We start from the raw sequence: 16161 nt of genomic DNA on the forward strand, positions 1-16161 counted from the left end.
AAGGAATCCACCCACCTTCGAAAGTGCTAGGATTACAGACGTGAGCCACCATGCCCAGCCCTATTCCTGTTTTTCTCCTAATTTTATAGTTTGAGATCTTATATTTAGACCTTTAATCTACTTAATTTTTATGTGTAATGTGAAGAGACCTTCATGTTTTGATGTATAGTTTTAATTTCCTTTCTAATCTGCATGTCTTCTATTTCTTCTTTCCTAATTTCCCTGACTAGGACTTCCTGTACCATGTTGAATAGAAGTGGCAGAAGGGAGCATCCTTGTTTTCATCTCTGGCATTTTGTCTTTCACTATCAAGTCTATTAGCTTTATAGTTTTGTTAGATGCCTTTTATCAGGTTAAGGAAGTTCCTTTTTCTAGTTTCTTGGGTTTATTTAAAGAAAAGATTCAGAAAGAAACCTTAAATGCTGTGGTAGACTGGGCGCGGTGGGACACGCCTGTAATCCCAACATTTTGGGAGGCTGAGGCGGGCAGATCACCTGAGGTTGGGAGTTTGAGACCAGCCTGACCAACATGGAGAAACCCCATCTCTACTAAAAATACAAAAATTAGCTGGGCATGGTGGCACATGTCTGTAATCCCAGCCACTGGGGAGGCTGAGGCAGGAGAGTCTCTTGAACCCAGGAGGCAGAGGTTGAGGTGAGCCGAGATCATGCCATTGCACTCCCGCCTGGGTATCAAGAGCGAGACTCCAAAAAAAAAAAAAAGGCTCTGGTAGTTACAGAGCTCAAATATTTTATGTAATCGACAAATTCCAACTTATATATGAGAGCAGAATCTATTATTATCATTATTTTTTTCTGAGACGGGTCTTACTCTGTCGCCCAGGCTGGACTGCAGTGGTGCGATCTTGGCTTACTGCAACCTCCATTTCCCAGGGTGAAGCAATTCTACTGCCTCAGTCTCCCGAGTAGCTGGGATTACAGGCACATGCCACCACACCTGGCTAATTTTTGTATTTTTAGTAGAGACAGGGTTTCACCACGTTGGCCAGGCTGGTCTTGAACTCCTGGCCTCAGGTAATCCATCCACCTCAGCCTCCCAAAGTGCTGGGATTACAGGCATGAGTCATCGACCATGCCCAGCCTATTATTTTTAAAGACAGGGTCTTGCTGTATTGCCTAGGCTAGTCCTGAACTCCTGGGCTCAAGCGATCCTCCCACCTTTGCCTTCCAAAGTGCTTAGATTGCAGGCATAAGCCACCGTGCCTGGCCCAGCATCTATAAATATATAAAGGTGAATTCTCACCTGTGCCTTAAAAACACCTGGAGGGGGGATTACTACCTCACACATACAGACACATACATACGCAAAAACTTGATATTTATTTCTCCTATGGTGCTAAAACCAAAGATTTTGCCTAACTCTCCTTTTTAAGAACCACATTGTCCAGCTTCTTTTGATATGCATGGTCATAAGAATATGTTTTGACCCTTTATATAAGGGGCAACAATGAGTATAGCTTGCTGTATTGGTTCCTAAACGAAAGGGATATATCTGTCCCCATTGCTTGTTTTTATTCAGTAGTAATACTACATATAAAGGATGAAGGGCCTAGAACAGTACTGTAACTTTAGTTAGCTGAGTTACAGCCTGGGTCTAGAAGACCTTTGGAGAAACATACTGCTTCTGCTAATGCTAGTTTTTGGATTGCCAGGTCAACTTAAAATGTAACTGTTTATGTTGAAGAATCTATTAGCCTAGCCTTCTCTAATTTGGAAGTCTGATTTAGGTAATTCCCCCAAATGAGAGATGACAGTACTATCTCCAAGAGCACTTTCCAGGTAACCTTTGTTTACCATGAGCCAAAGTGTGAAGCGGCTATTGCAAGAATGGCCAACTCACCAAAGATAAAAGCCAGAATTCGGTAGGCACTGATAAATGGTCACAGAAAATCTTTACCCAATTTTAAATTACAAAGAACAGAACTGACAGTTTTATAACTGATGTTTTAAATTTGTCATTTATTTTAGAGACTACCTATTATACTTAAGACATTGTGTTAGATCTTTGCCAAAGACATGATTTAGTCATATTAATGTAACTCATTTTTTTAATTTTCCATACTAATTCAATTTTTAATTCATTTTTCTTTATGCTTGCTTCAGGGGCTACATCTGGGACTGAATAGCAGCATATGGGCCAAGGGCTGTGGTTTTGCCACTCATGCTCTATACTCTAGTCTCTTCCAGAGTTGAGTATAGCAGTCACTATCTTTTTTTTTTTGAGACAGAGCGAGACTCTGTCTCCCAGGCTGGAGTGCAGTGGCACGATCTCGGCTCACTGCAAGCTCCGCTTCCGGGTTCATGCCATTCTCTTGCCTCAGCTTGGGTCAGTAGCTGGGACCACAGGCGCCCACCACCACGCCCAGCTAATTTTTTGTATTTTCAGTGGAGACAGGGTTTCACCGTGTTAGCCAGGATGGTCTCAATCTCCTGACCTTGTGATCCACCCGCCTCGGCCTCCCAAAGTGCTGGGATTACAGGTGTGAGCCACCACGCCCGGCCAGCAGTCACTATCTTAATACAATGTGTCACTATTTTATTACCTGCTGAGAAACAGATTAACTTCCTTTATTTAATACTGATAAACAGAAAGCCTTTTTCAAGAAAAAAAAAAAGATAGCTTATATTTACAAAAGTGATTTATGCTAATATCTGCCATTAACAAAGACAAATACTGAAATCCACACAAAATCAGAATTAACTTCTACAACTAAAAAAAAAAATTATAGGGTAATAAAACTAGGAAAAGCTGTATATAAAAAGAAAAAAAAGACAAGTCCCTATGCAGCTAATTACAAGATAATATTGTAAATACATTCAAAAAATTTTCCAAATATTCTGCAACCTCATCTAGAAACTGATACATGTTGAGATTCTTGATCTATACCAAACTATAATGTTAAAGGAAATCATGAAAACTGAGGTATATATTTGATGCATTAGAAACTATCATTTGAACACTATTTAAATAGCTTAATAAGGTCCAATTTCAAGTTGAAGTCTGTAAATGGAGATTAGTTTGGATTATATGACACAGGAGACAATAAAACATGTTCTCAAATACATTTTCTGGAAACAAAACCTCAGCAAACGAGAATTTTCATACTGTGCATGGGAATAACTAAAACCTTTATTAGATATGATTTTCCATTAACAATAATGTGAAAATTAGAATTATGAATTCAAAAAGCAGTGAAGTCTGAAAATTTAAAAAGTAGACTAGGTATTAGGGGATTAAAGGTAAAGGAAGACGAGAATGTTTCTTTAATACTATTCATTATTTCCCCTCTGTACACAATGTTGCATATATACAACTACTTCATTTTTATTGACTTTATATAATAGTGAAATCCCTTTAAGCAACCTAGGGTATACAGTTGGTGTCCAACTTTCAGGGGGCGGCGGTGGGGGAGTAGAAACACACTTGATTAACAGTTTTCACCCACACATTTTAGACAATTTTTTTCTTTTTTTGCCAAGATTTTAGTAGTAAATTCATAAATATAGGAAATACTTTCACTCCTTCAGTGTTAAAATAGAAAACCAAACAGTGCCAACAGTAATGGCTTAATTATTGGTATACAAGAAAAACACAACACCAATGGGTTTTCTTAATTATGCATTTTAAATATCAATATGTGCATTTGTTTTTACAGTTATAAATTTTATCATCTGTTTTAGACAACAGCTTGTAATAGTTTTGAATCCATTAAGATGCTGCTTTCAATTTGAAATATTCTGTGTATACATGTATATAAAAAATAACCCAATGTATGACTCATCTGACAGATGTTTAAGATCAATAAAGGCTTATTTTTCAACATGCAGTTAGGAAGAGAGGGAAGCAAGCCAACCTCTCTACACTATCTTTTTGCTGGCTTGTTTTTGCAGTGGTATCAATAGTGGTTTTTGGAGGGAACCATGTGCCTTCAGCCTATCTAGTCAAGATCAGATACCACAATCAACAAGAGGGGTAGAAGAGTTGGGGAAGGGGGAGTGGGTAAGTGTTAAATATCCATTTTTTCAAGTGCGCATTTTGTACTCTTTCTAGGCACAGGATTAAAAACAGGCCAATGAGGAAAAATTTGTTATAATTAGGAAAAAACTGCAATCAAATCAAGACATAATAGCCGAATTAAGTTATTTTAATAGATTGCATATATAGATGTTTAGCCATACTCTTAGATCAACTCTTTAAGAGAAGAACTTTATATCCAATTTACATGCTCTAGATACCACCTTTCTTATTTTTTACAGCAAGGTCTGGTATTCAAATACCCACTTGTACACTGACAGCTTTAAGAAAAACAGGACACAGAGGGAGTTGTCATTTTTAGCAGCAATGAAATACCATTAACCCTTTTTACATACCGAATTCAAGTCACTATCAGAGGTGAGTGCACCACAAAGTCACCAGGTACAAAATTGCTAGTTCATTTTTAAATTAATAACTTGAAATTACCCCTACCCCCCACCCCATTACATCTTTTTATAAACAGCAAACATTTTGCTATTTTATACATAGGCTAGCAGGCTTGTTTCAATATGAAAGTGCTAATTCATTTACAGATTTTTATAATCAGTTATGTAGTGCTACAATAAATGTCCAATAATCTACATAGGAACAATGATGAATGAAAATGATGAAGACTGAATAAGGCTATCAGATGACCTTATCTTATTTACATATAAAGAATAGATACCCAATGGTGAGGAAGAGACAGAAATTGGACAAATACTCATAGGTGTAAAAATTACATCTACCTTTGAGTTTTATACTGTAAATGAGACATTTTAAATAGTCCTGTAGCCCATGCCTATTTTTTCCTCAGAAAAAGAAAAGCTGCCTTCATGACATCCCCTCTTGTTTCAGATTTCCACAGTGTCACTTTGAAGCTTCAGAGTCAGGATCTTACTTTCTTCAAAAAATACACCCCCTAAGGTACCTCCCAACCCCCCCACCCCCAAAATCCTGCTGATTTCTTTTCCAGTGCCAGGTTGCATGATCAGGTCCCATCTCCTGGGGTTGTTGTTTCTTTTGTCCATCTATTGATCATTAGTTTAGAATAGATAACATGAACCAGTTCTGGAACCACTACTAGGAGGAACACAAGCTCTTCACTACAATCACACAGCAGGAAAGAAAGAGATAACTCAATTCATCCCTGGTGCTGGGCCTCCAAAATTGAAAGAACTTGGCACAACTGGAGCACTGAATTTGTATCCTCCATGCTTCTCAATCATTTTGGATTCTAGAAAACAAAATTTTAATAGGGCATTCAATCATCTACTAACTTGGGGAGAAACTGACAAAACATTAAACAAGCCAGTAGCTTAACCATCGTAAGTGGCCAGGAAGTTCCAAAGTTCATGTTTTCTCCAATGTATAGGGGCAAGGGAGCATGCATTATGTAGAGAATAAAATCTCTTTTATTGTATGCTGTAGACTTCTTAGCCAATTTTCATTTCCCATTGTTAAGAAAAAAATCTTTTTTTTTTTTTTTTTTGAGGCGAAGTCTGGCTCTGTTGCCCAGGCTGGAGTGCAGTGGCACAATCTTGGTTCACTTTAACCTCTACCTCCCAGGTGCAAGCCATCACGCCCAGGTAATTTTTTGTATTTTTAGTAGAGGCAGGGTTTCACCATGTTGGCCAGGTTGATCTAGAACTCCTAACCTCAAGTGAGTGATCCATCCACCTCAGGAGTCAGGAGTTTTCGAGACCAGCCTGGCCAACATAGTAAAACCTCGTCTCTACTAAAAATACAAAAATTAGTTGGGTGTGGTGGTGTGCACCTGTAATCTCAGCTACTCAGAAAGCTGAGGCACGAGAATCACTTGAAATCGGGAGATGGAGGTGGCAGTGAGCTGAGATTGCACCACTGCACTCCAGCCTGGGTGACAGAGTGAACTCTGTCTCAAAAAAAATAAATTAACAAAATAATTTTTTTAGTTTATAAAAAATAACATCTATAGATAATTGTTGTGCATTAACAGTGGTGTATAACCTAAAATGTACTCTTATTTTTGTTTTTATTTTTTTAGAGACAGAGTCTCGCTCTGTCTCCCAGGCTGGAGTGCAGTGGCACGAAGTTGGCTCACTGCAATCTCTGCCTCCCAGGTTCGAGCGATTCTCCTGCCTCAGCTTCCCAAGTAGCTGGGACTACAGGTGCATGCCACCACGTTCAGCTAATTTTTGTGTTTTTTAGTAGAGATGGGGTTTCACTATATGTTGGCCAGGTTGGTCTCGAACTCCTGACTTCAAGTGATCCGCCAGCCTCAGTCTCCCAAAGTGCTGGGATTATAGGCATGAGCCACTGCGCCTGGCCTAAAATGTACTTTTAAAAATTTCACACCACACAGAAACATCTGAAGATGAAAAGACACGTCTGGGAGCTATCTAACTTCCTAAGTTTTTACGTTTTTGCAGACGGGGTCTCACTCTGGCACCCAGGCTAGAGTACAGTGGCACAATAATGGCTCATTGTAACCTACACCTCCCAGGTTCAAGTGATCCTCCAGCCTCAGCCTCCCAAGTAGCTGGGACTACAGGCATGCACCACCATGCCTGGCTAATTTTGTTTATTTTTTGTAGAGATGATGATGACTCACTATGTTGCCCAGGCTGAACTTCAACTTCCAAACTCAAGCGACCCTCCTCCCTTGGCCTCCCAAAGTGCTGGTATTACAGGCATGAGCCACCATGCCTGGCCAAATTTTGGATTTTCAGTAGAGACAGGGTTTCTCCACATTGGCCAGGCTAGTCTTGAACTCTCAACCTCAGGTGATCCACCCACCTCAGCCTCCCAAAGTGCTGGGATTACAGGTTTCAGCCACTGCGCTCGGCTTAGGTGTTTACATTTTTAACAGAATTTTCTATTATCTAACCATCACCATGAGCTAAAGTTATTGCATACTGAAAGTACTTTTTTTTTTTTTTTTTGAGACTGAGTTTTGCTCTTGTGACCCAGGCTGGAGTGCAATGGTGTGATCTCAGCTCACTGCAATCTCTGCCTCCTGGATTCAAGGACTTGCCTGCCCCAGCCTCCCAAGTAGCTGGGATTACAAGCATGCGCCACCACGTCTGGCTGCGTTCTCTAGTTTTGTTTTTGTTTTTTTGGAGATGGAGTCTCGCTCTATTGCCTAGAATGGAGTACAGTGGTGCAATCTCAACTCACTGCAACCTCTGCCTCCTAGGTTCAAGCAATTCTCCTGCCTCAGCCTCCTGAGTAGCTGGGAATATAGGCATGTGCCACCATGCCCGGCGAATTTTTTGTATTTTAGTAGAGACAGAGTTTTGTCATGTTGCCCAGCCTGGTCTCAAACTCCTGAGCTCAGGCAGTCCACCCACCGTGGCCTCCCAAAGTGCTGGAATTACAGGCATGAGCCACCACGCCTGGCCCAACTATACTTACAAATAAGCAAACTGGGGCTGGGCGTGGTGGCTCACACCTGTAATCTCAGCACTTTGGGAGGCCAAGGCAGGCGGATCACAAGGTCAGGGGATCAGTATCATATAGCTAACACGGCAAAACCCCGTCTCTACTAAAAATACAAAAAATTAGCTGGGTGTAGTGGCGGGTGCCTGTAGTCCCAGCTACTTGGGAGGCTGAAGCAGGAGAATGGCGTGAACCCAGGAGGCGGAGGTTGCAGTGAGCTGACACTGCACTCCAGCCTGGGCGACAGAGCAAAGTGCCATCTTAAAAAAAAAAAAAAAAAAAAAAAAAAGGCAAACTGTAGCCAAAGCCAAAATTAAGTTATCAGTTATCCTATATTAAATCCCTTAGATTAAATTCCTATCACCTGCAACAACTATACCTTTTATATCATCTTAAATGATATAAAATTTAAAACCTGTAAAATTTTAAAGCTATAAAAGTCACTAATTAAAGAGAAGTTACGGTTAATTAACATACCATGGGCTGCTCTTCTTTGATCAGCCAGAGTTGCTATGTCCTGTAACTGTTTTCTTTGTTCTTCATTAAGACCGTGAGTCAGTGCCTGATACCACACAGGATTACGATTTTGAATAGCTATCAAAAAACAAAAACAAGGGAAAAACAACATGAATAAGAGAGGTTTGGTAGCTCTGTTCTATTCTACTCCTCCTACTCCATCCCGAGCCAATACTGAAATTCTGATCTATTTTATATTCTCCCAATAATTTTTAAAATTACTGTATTTGTGAAACGATATAGGAATAAAAATTAATTACAGCTTATCTTTATGCCTCCAAAAACTCTAATCATTCTTACGATCCATCTCTCTAGCAAATAAGGATTCAGAGCCTAACTAGTTCTTATATAGTTAAGTAACAAACTAGGGAGACTTCAGGAATAAAGCTAACCCAACCATCTTAAAAGATTCAGAGCTAAAGCAACTTGAAAATCATCAAGGCTACTCTGGTACATGGGCCCTGTGTTAGGAACCATCCTTTAGCGAATAATATGTGGTGTTTGTCTACCAAGTACAAGACACAGACACAAGTTAGGCACCTCAATCAGTTCTTGTTGCCATGTAGCTCAGAAACCAGCACTTTGTGCTTCTGCAACCTTGCATCAAAACTGCCTTGTCATGGGCTTAGAAGACTCAAATCCTTGGTTATCAGATAATGTATTATATCAAAGAATATAGTCATCAGTTCCCAATGCATAGGAAATGATTTATAACAGCAATTAACTCTGAGAGGAAAGGATGTTTCAAATACAGGGGAAATTTAATTTCTTGACGTGGATGGTAAAACATAGATGCTATGCCTTGTTGAAATCCAAGTAAATGATGATAAAAAGCAACTAGAACCTAGTATTCTGAAGCCACATACACTGACACATTACAGGAATAGTGGACTTTTCCTGGAATATTTAACAGTGTATATGGCTCCAGAATCCTAGGCATATACAATTCAAAAACCTCAAGGTTAAGTAAGTTGTTTAAAGCTAAAAATTTGATCATGCCAAAGGTGTTAATTTAGTAATAATAGATTATATTAGTTAACATATCATAGAATATAGGAAAAAAAGAATTATAAGATCAGATGCCATAAATGTTAATATACTCTAACAGGTAAGTATAGGTTTGGGCAGGGAAAAAAGATACACACAAATAGTAACATACAACAAACAGGTATACATGTAAGAGTGGTTGCTTCTGAGGAAAGCTGGGAGACTGGGAATCAGAAGTAGCAAAGAGGTACTGTCACTGTATACTTTTTTGAACTACATTATTTTCCTATAATCTTTCAAAATTACAATCTAAATGTAAAATAACAGGATGAATAAAGAATACTCAGAAACTATGGCAACCTTAGAAATAATTTTGGTTACTTTGCCTTACAAGCCTTTTCTAGTCTGGGTTTGACATCCTCCAAACTCTTCTTTTAAAGGGCAGAAACTACAACAGATTTGTTCAGTGAAATGGATCCACATGTAATAAGTTGACTAACTTTGAAAGATAGCTTTAAATATCTGATACTCATCAACAGGGTTATCTTCATCATCAATGATTGTGGAATAGCCTTCCAGAGCAGTCTCTTCAGCATCATCTTCTTCCCAATCTTCATCATCTCCATCCTCACCAGCCTGCTTAGCCAGAATCTCCAAATATTCTTGCCCATCTTCATCAATATCATCTTCATCACTCCCCAGTTCCTCTGCCAAGTCATAATATAAGTACTTTCATAACAATGAGATCTTTTGTTACTCAGCAAATTGACAATCATCTCAATCACTGTCAGTAAATTACAAGTCACAACTGACAAGAGAAAGCTCCAGGAATTGGGGTTTAAATACATGTTCAACAATGAACAGAAATGAAAATTCCCATAGGAGTCCAAGAAAACCAACCTTGATTTAATGTATTCTTGATACTAGACATCTGAAAAAGGACTGCATATTATGAACACACTACCGTTACACCCACCAAACCTTTTATAAGATGTTTTTAAAAGGCTTAGTAAATGATAAAAGACAAAAATGGCAATAGCTTATGTTGAAACCCTTACAATAATTTATCTTAATATTTTATCAATTTATACACTGATAGTGTACCATCTTATAGATAAAATGTATTTATCAACATTTAATTAACATAGAGTGATAATCTCTCTCTTAAAACATACTCGTAAAATAGGTATGCTTAGGTTTTAGAATTAATATACGATAGGATGGATGTCTCCAATAAATTTAGTCAACATTAAGACCATAAATCCTTAGTAGCTTAAAAATAAAATGAAAACCCCATAAATCTTCTAATAGTAAATATAATGATGTGTGTACCTTTGTTAATACTGTTAATTCAGTGCCATCTGCTAAGCCCTATGTTAAGTGTCAAGGATTCCCTCATGTAATCCCCACAACTTTTTTTAAGAAATGGGGTTTCGGCCGGGCGCGGTGGCTCAAGCCTGTAATCCCAGCACTTTGGAAGGCCGAGATGGGCAGATCACGAGGTCAGGAGTTCGAGACCAGCCTGGGCAACATAGTGAAATCCCGTCTCTACTAAAAATACAAAAATAAGACTGGCATGGCGGCACGCACCTATAATACCAGGTATTTGGGGGGCTGAGGCAGGAGAATCGCTTGAACCCAGGAGGCAGAGGTTGCAGTGAGCCAAGATCGTGCCATTGCACTCCAGCCTGGGCAACAGGAGCAAAACTCTGTCTCAAAAACAAAACAAAACAAAACAAAAAGAAATGGGGTTTCACTATGTTGCCCAGGCTGGAATCAAACTCCTGGGCTCAAGCAAATCTGATACCTCAGAGTCCCAAGTAGCTGGGACTACAGACTCATGCCACCTTACAAAAACTTACAAAAAAGGCTCATGTCACTTTATAAAAAAGGGAGCTATAATCTCTCACTCTTAAGTGGACTCAGCACTTTTGTGAGAACTCTATTATTATATACAGAATTATTTGGCTTTGTAATACTTTCCCACAGTCGGGTAGAAAACTTTTGAAGAATCACATGACATCTCATTCATCTTTGTATCTACAGTGCTGAGAATGTGTAAAATTAACAAATCTTTGTTGATTGCATACTATAATGATTTGAACTGCTCTACATGTTGGTGATACAGCTGAAGTTCCTGATTACATCACTCTAGTTAGAAGATAGGAAGTCTTTTCTGTGAATGAAAGCATTTGGGTATGATCCCACATACATACTTGGGAGAAGGGCTAGTGATGTTTCTTTTTTTCTTTTTCTTCTTTTTTTTTTTTTTTAAATCTGAGACAGAGTCTCGCTCTGTTGCCCAGGCTGGAGTGCAGTGATGCATGCAATCTTGGCTCACTGCAACCTCTGCCTCATGGGTTCAAGTGATTCTCCTGCCTCAGCCTCCCAAGTAGCTGGGACTACAAGTGCCCACCACTGCACCCAGCTAATTTTTGTATTTTTAGTAGAGGCGGGGTTTCACCATACTGGCCAGGCTGGTCTCGAACTCCTGACCTTGTAATCCACCTGCCTCGGCCTCCCAAAATGCTGGGATTACAGGCATGAGCCACTGCGCCTGGCCCAGTCCGGTTATATTTCTGAGTAGATACGTTTTGTCTTCTTCCACTGAAAATCCCTTACCGGTTTCATCATCATCTTCAGCTTCATCATCATCATCACTGTCATTCTCGTGTTCTGCATGGCAGGCATATGCTCTTTTCAATCCATTAAATAAAAGGATAAAAGCTGGCAAAATCTGTCCAGAAACCTGATTTAAAACCTGAGGTATCTGTTCCATATCAATAAGAGCACAGAGTCCGAGAACACACATCTTTCTGTCATGAAGCCTTAAAAGAAAGAAAAAATTCTGTTTTCTTTTCTTAAATAAGCAGAGTTCCTCGCAAAGCAAATGTAGTAAAATTGCAATATGTGTCACTTACCCCAAGAAACAGTCAACATCATTAAGCCACTGTGTAATAAAATGATTTGTAACTGGTTCAACATTATTAGGGAAACGAAGATTTTCTAAGGTATTGAGTAGTAGGTGTGGATTATAATACAAAGCTGCAATTGCAACTTGCAGACACATAGTTCGAAGTTCACTTGTTTTAACCTCTCTTGTCAGTCTTTCTAAGGCTGCTTCCACGAATAAGGGAATGCACTACAAAAAAAGATAGCAAGATATTCTAAGACTATAATTAATAGCATGCAAACTATTCTAAAAATATTAACTTCTTTGTTGCCTCAATTAACCCTATTATAGCATTACATGACCAATATTTATTGCTGAGGCACTGTACTGAGAAATCTAATTTTAGAGAAAGCCTACTAGTCTTCATGGAGCTATTAAAAGCTCACGACGGGCCGAGCGCCTGTAATCCCACTACTTTGGGAGGCTAAGGCGGGCGGATCACAAGGTCAGGAGATGGAGACCATCCTGGCTAATATGGTGAAACCCCATCTCTACTGAAAATACAAAAAATTAGTTGGGCGCGGTGGTCGGCGACTGTAGTCCCGGCTACTTGGGAGGCTGAGGAAGGAGAATGCGTGAACCTGGGGAGTGGAGCTTGCAGTGAGCCAAGATCATGCCACTGCACTCCAGCCTGGGCGACAGAGAGAGAATCCATCTCAAAAAATATATATAAAATAAATAAATAAATTTTAAAAAGCTCACGACAATATCAATCATGCCTTCACAATGTTCCTATTAAAACTGACCATGGGCCGCGTGATGTGGCTCACACCTGTAATCCCAGCACTTTGGGAGTCTGGGGCAGGCAGAACACTTGAGGTCAGGAGTTTGAGACTAGCCTGGTCAAAATGGCGAAACCCCATCTCTACTAAAAATATAAAAAATTAGCCAGGCATGGTGGCAGGCGCCTGTAATCCCAGCTACTCTGAAGGCTGAGGCAGAGAACTGCTTGAACCCGGAGGCAGAGGTTGCAGTGAGCTGAGATTGCACCACTGCACTCCAGCCTGGGCGACACAGCGAGAGGTCTCAAAAAAAAAAAAAAAAACTGACCATGGAAATTTAATTACTAAAGCTATCCAAAAAATCTTAAGCCAAAATTTATCTTTCATGATAACAAAGTAGCCATAAAACTTAGTCCAATTCCTATGTATTAAACATATGATGATTGTTATATATTAAATTTTAAACTAAAAATATTGTCTAGATGTCTCAATAAACAAAAACATACAGAATATGCAACAAACGCCAAAAAATGAAGAAAGTGAAAGGAAAAGATTACCCCTCTGAACTACAAATCATTATTAGCCTCACTGACCTGGTCAATGCCACGCCCTTTGCACTGCAGAATGATGACCTCTAACAATTTTGCTGCATGACACTCTGCATCTTCTCCTGCAACCCCTGTAAGAACCTGATCAACACAGAATATAAACTGCAGTAAGGCTTTATCCTTTAAATCAGATATCTAAATCAAGGAAACAATTTCCTACCCTGTGTACAGGCTCTGAGTATTACCTGAAGTATCCTAATTAATACGAATAACTGCAATGTTCATTGCACAGATGAAAGTCTAAAGGATCTGGATAGCTGTGAGGATCTGTAGCTGTCTGCCTCCTATCTTTCATAGTCTAGCCCTCTGGCCCTTTGTTTTTGTGATCAAAGTACCTATCCTGTAGTGCCATTCCTGATTACAGCAAGTTGACAACCACTAACTTCTCATACACAGGTGGTAGCTAAAACACCTAACCTTTCTCCTGTAAAGAATTACTTTCTAGGAGTAGTTTCTAGGAAACTCTTTTCTCTTTGAAAAAGAAAACAACAATAACAATAACAAAAAAAAAACAGTAGGGGAGGAAGGAATGGAGGGAGGAAGAGGCAGCCTTTTGAGGGCAAATGTGGCCCTACGAACTCCAGATAAGAAACAAACATGGACTTAAAAGCTAGTGAAAACTAGATGACTATAAATATTATGAATAAGTGTTCAGGAATAGAAATGTAGATAGTATAGGTATATCTCTATTCCCAGAATATTAATATTAATAATATAATTGGCAGTAAACAATGACTAACATAACTAGATGATTATGTGTGACTTCGTGTTCAGAAGGGAAAGAGATGAGTGAAAGAAATCTAGAAACTTCATGGAGCAAATCATTTTCTAACGACCTACAACAGACATTGCTAGAAATTAAAATACTACCAATTACACTGACTTTGATGCTGATGGACTGCAGTTTATTTGTTTCCCCAACCAGACTGAAGGGGGACATTCATTCCCTATTGCTTGTTGTAAACCTACAGCTGCTAACCTTTTCCTTTATAAAACATCTCTATCCATTCCTAATCCTTTCAAAAATCTCTCAAATTCTTGACTCTTTCCTTCTTTTGATTCCATAAGACCATGTTAGTTAAACTCCGGGCACTCTAAAATTCAAAAACAAATTCCAAGTGTCAGAGGGCACACAAAAGACATATATTTATCAAAGCTGTGGCATCTAGGGACCAATGACTTTTAACTTTTAAAGCCCTTAATTCTGTCAGATCTATGTTTACATGTTTATTACTACAATGTGGTATCACATGAGTCCTCACAATTTCATACATTTTATAGCAGAAGCCTCATGAAATCTGATATATAAAAATGACCTACCTTTTTGCACATACTGTATATCATTTCAAGATACTTGGTGTCAGACAGAAGTGTGTCTGTATCAACTGTTACATAATTATGAAGGAGGGGCATCATATCTGTATTAATGAAAAACATCAGTTATACATCTTTAGTAACACAAATGCTTTATCTTTGTTTTTGAAAAATTTCCTTAGAAAAAGGCAAATCTATGAGATCATTTTGTCTCTAACATTCACCTTTTTTTGGGGGGAGGGGTGGACACTCTCACTCTGTTGCCCAGGATAGAGTGCAGTGGTGTGATTAAAACTCACTGTAACCCCAAACCCTGGACTCAGGTGATCCTCCCACCTTAGCCTCCCAGGTAGCTAGGACTACAGGCACACTCCATCTCGCCTGATTAATTTAAAAGCGTTTTTAGAGATAGGGTCTAATAGCCCAGGCTGGTTAAGAACTTCTGGAATGAAGTGCTTTCCTGCCTTCCCAAAGTGCTGGGATTATAGGCGTGATCCACTAAGCCTGGGCTTAACATTCAGTTTTAATTAAAATATATTCATTTATACTTAAATGCAGAAATGATCCTATTATGAAAGTGATTTTCTTTGTACTTAGTTAAACATAAAAATTATAGACACATTTTTACATTTATATGGAGAAGATTATGAGGGGGTATGTGGATATGTATGTGTATTAACAAAGAATAAACCTATAATAACTAAATTATATAGCAGAAATCAATACCATGCGTCACCACTGAGCATTAACTTCTATTGATAACTCTTCCGAACAGTGAAGCAGTCTGAACACTCAAAAGTGTACGTTCGGGCTAGGCACAGTGGCTCAAGCCTTTAATCCCAGCACTTCGGGAGGCTGAGGCAGGAGGATCACCTCAGGTCGGGAGTTTGAGATCAGCCTGACCAATATGGAGAAACTCTGTCTCTACTAAAAATACAAAATTAGCCGGGCATGGTGGTACATGCCTGTAATCCCAGCTACTTGGAGGCTGAGGCAGGAGAATCACTTGAACCCAGGAGGCATAGGTTGCAGTGAGCCGAGATTGCGCCATTGCACTCCAGCCTTGGCAACAAGAGCGAAACACCGTCTCAAAAAAAAAAAAAAAAAAAGTGTACGTTCAAATGATAAGCTACAAATAAATCAAAGCAGGGAAACCCCTCAGTATTTCCATGCTGATTTGACTCACCTGTAAAGTAATCAAAGCCATCTTGCTGAAAGACTTCAAATACAAGGGGTAGTAGCTGCCACATCTGTGGAGACACTTGTTGACATGTCAAACTATGCGCTAAAGAGAAGATCTCCTCATAGAATTCTAAAAGAGAATACTAAGTCATTAGGCAAATGCTTGCTCATGTGAAACAGCACTAAATTCTTAGCACAATCAGAGGTATAATACCTAAGACATGCTGTTGTAAAACAGTACCAATGACCTGCAAGCAGATTCCCTCAAGCTGTTGGGTTATCTAAAAGAGAAGAAAAAAAAAATCATATGCAGTTACAGCCCACTAAATGGCTTAGTAAGATAACATATACTATAATTCAGTACACTTAAATGTAAAGTCAATATTGTGAAAAAATTAAGTCTTTGTTTTTTTTTTTTTTTTTT

General features: G+C 39.0%; 1 protein-coding gene across 1 annotated transcript in view; it reads right to left on the reverse strand.

Annotated features, from left to right (window-relative positions):
* Positions 1 to 3130: 3130 nt before the first annotated feature.
* Positions 3131 to 16161, reverse strand: part of IPO7 (importin 7) — a 63690-nt gene continuing 50659 nt past the window's right edge. The window contains exons 17-25 of the mRNA XM_012000225.1: positions 15952 to 16018; positions 15742 to 15867; positions 14562 to 14659; positions 13227 to 13322; positions 11880 to 12100; positions 11581 to 11786; positions 9459 to 9665; positions 7933 to 8049; positions 3131 to 5272 (exon numbers count right to left, since the gene is read on the reverse strand). Of these exons, the coding sequence (XP_011855615.1) occupies positions 5175 to 5272; positions 7933 to 8049; positions 9459 to 9665; positions 11581 to 11786; positions 11880 to 12100; positions 13227 to 13322; positions 14562 to 14659; positions 15742 to 15867; positions 15952 to 16018 (1236 nt within the window). The 3' untranslated portion in view covers positions 3131 to 5174. The remainder of the gene's footprint in view (positions 5273 to 7932; positions 8050 to 9458; positions 9666 to 11580; positions 11787 to 11879; positions 12101 to 13226; positions 13323 to 14561; positions 14660 to 15741; positions 15868 to 15951; positions 16019 to 16161) is intronic.

This window comes from Mandrillus leucophaeus, unplaced genomic scaffold (genome assembly GCF_000951045.1).
Source record: "Mandrillus leucophaeus isolate KB7577 unplaced genomic scaffold, Mleu.le_1.0 Scaffold622, whole genome shotgun sequence".
NCBI lineage: Eukaryota > Metazoa > Chordata > Mammalia > Primates > Cercopithecidae > Mandrillus > Mandrillus leucophaeus.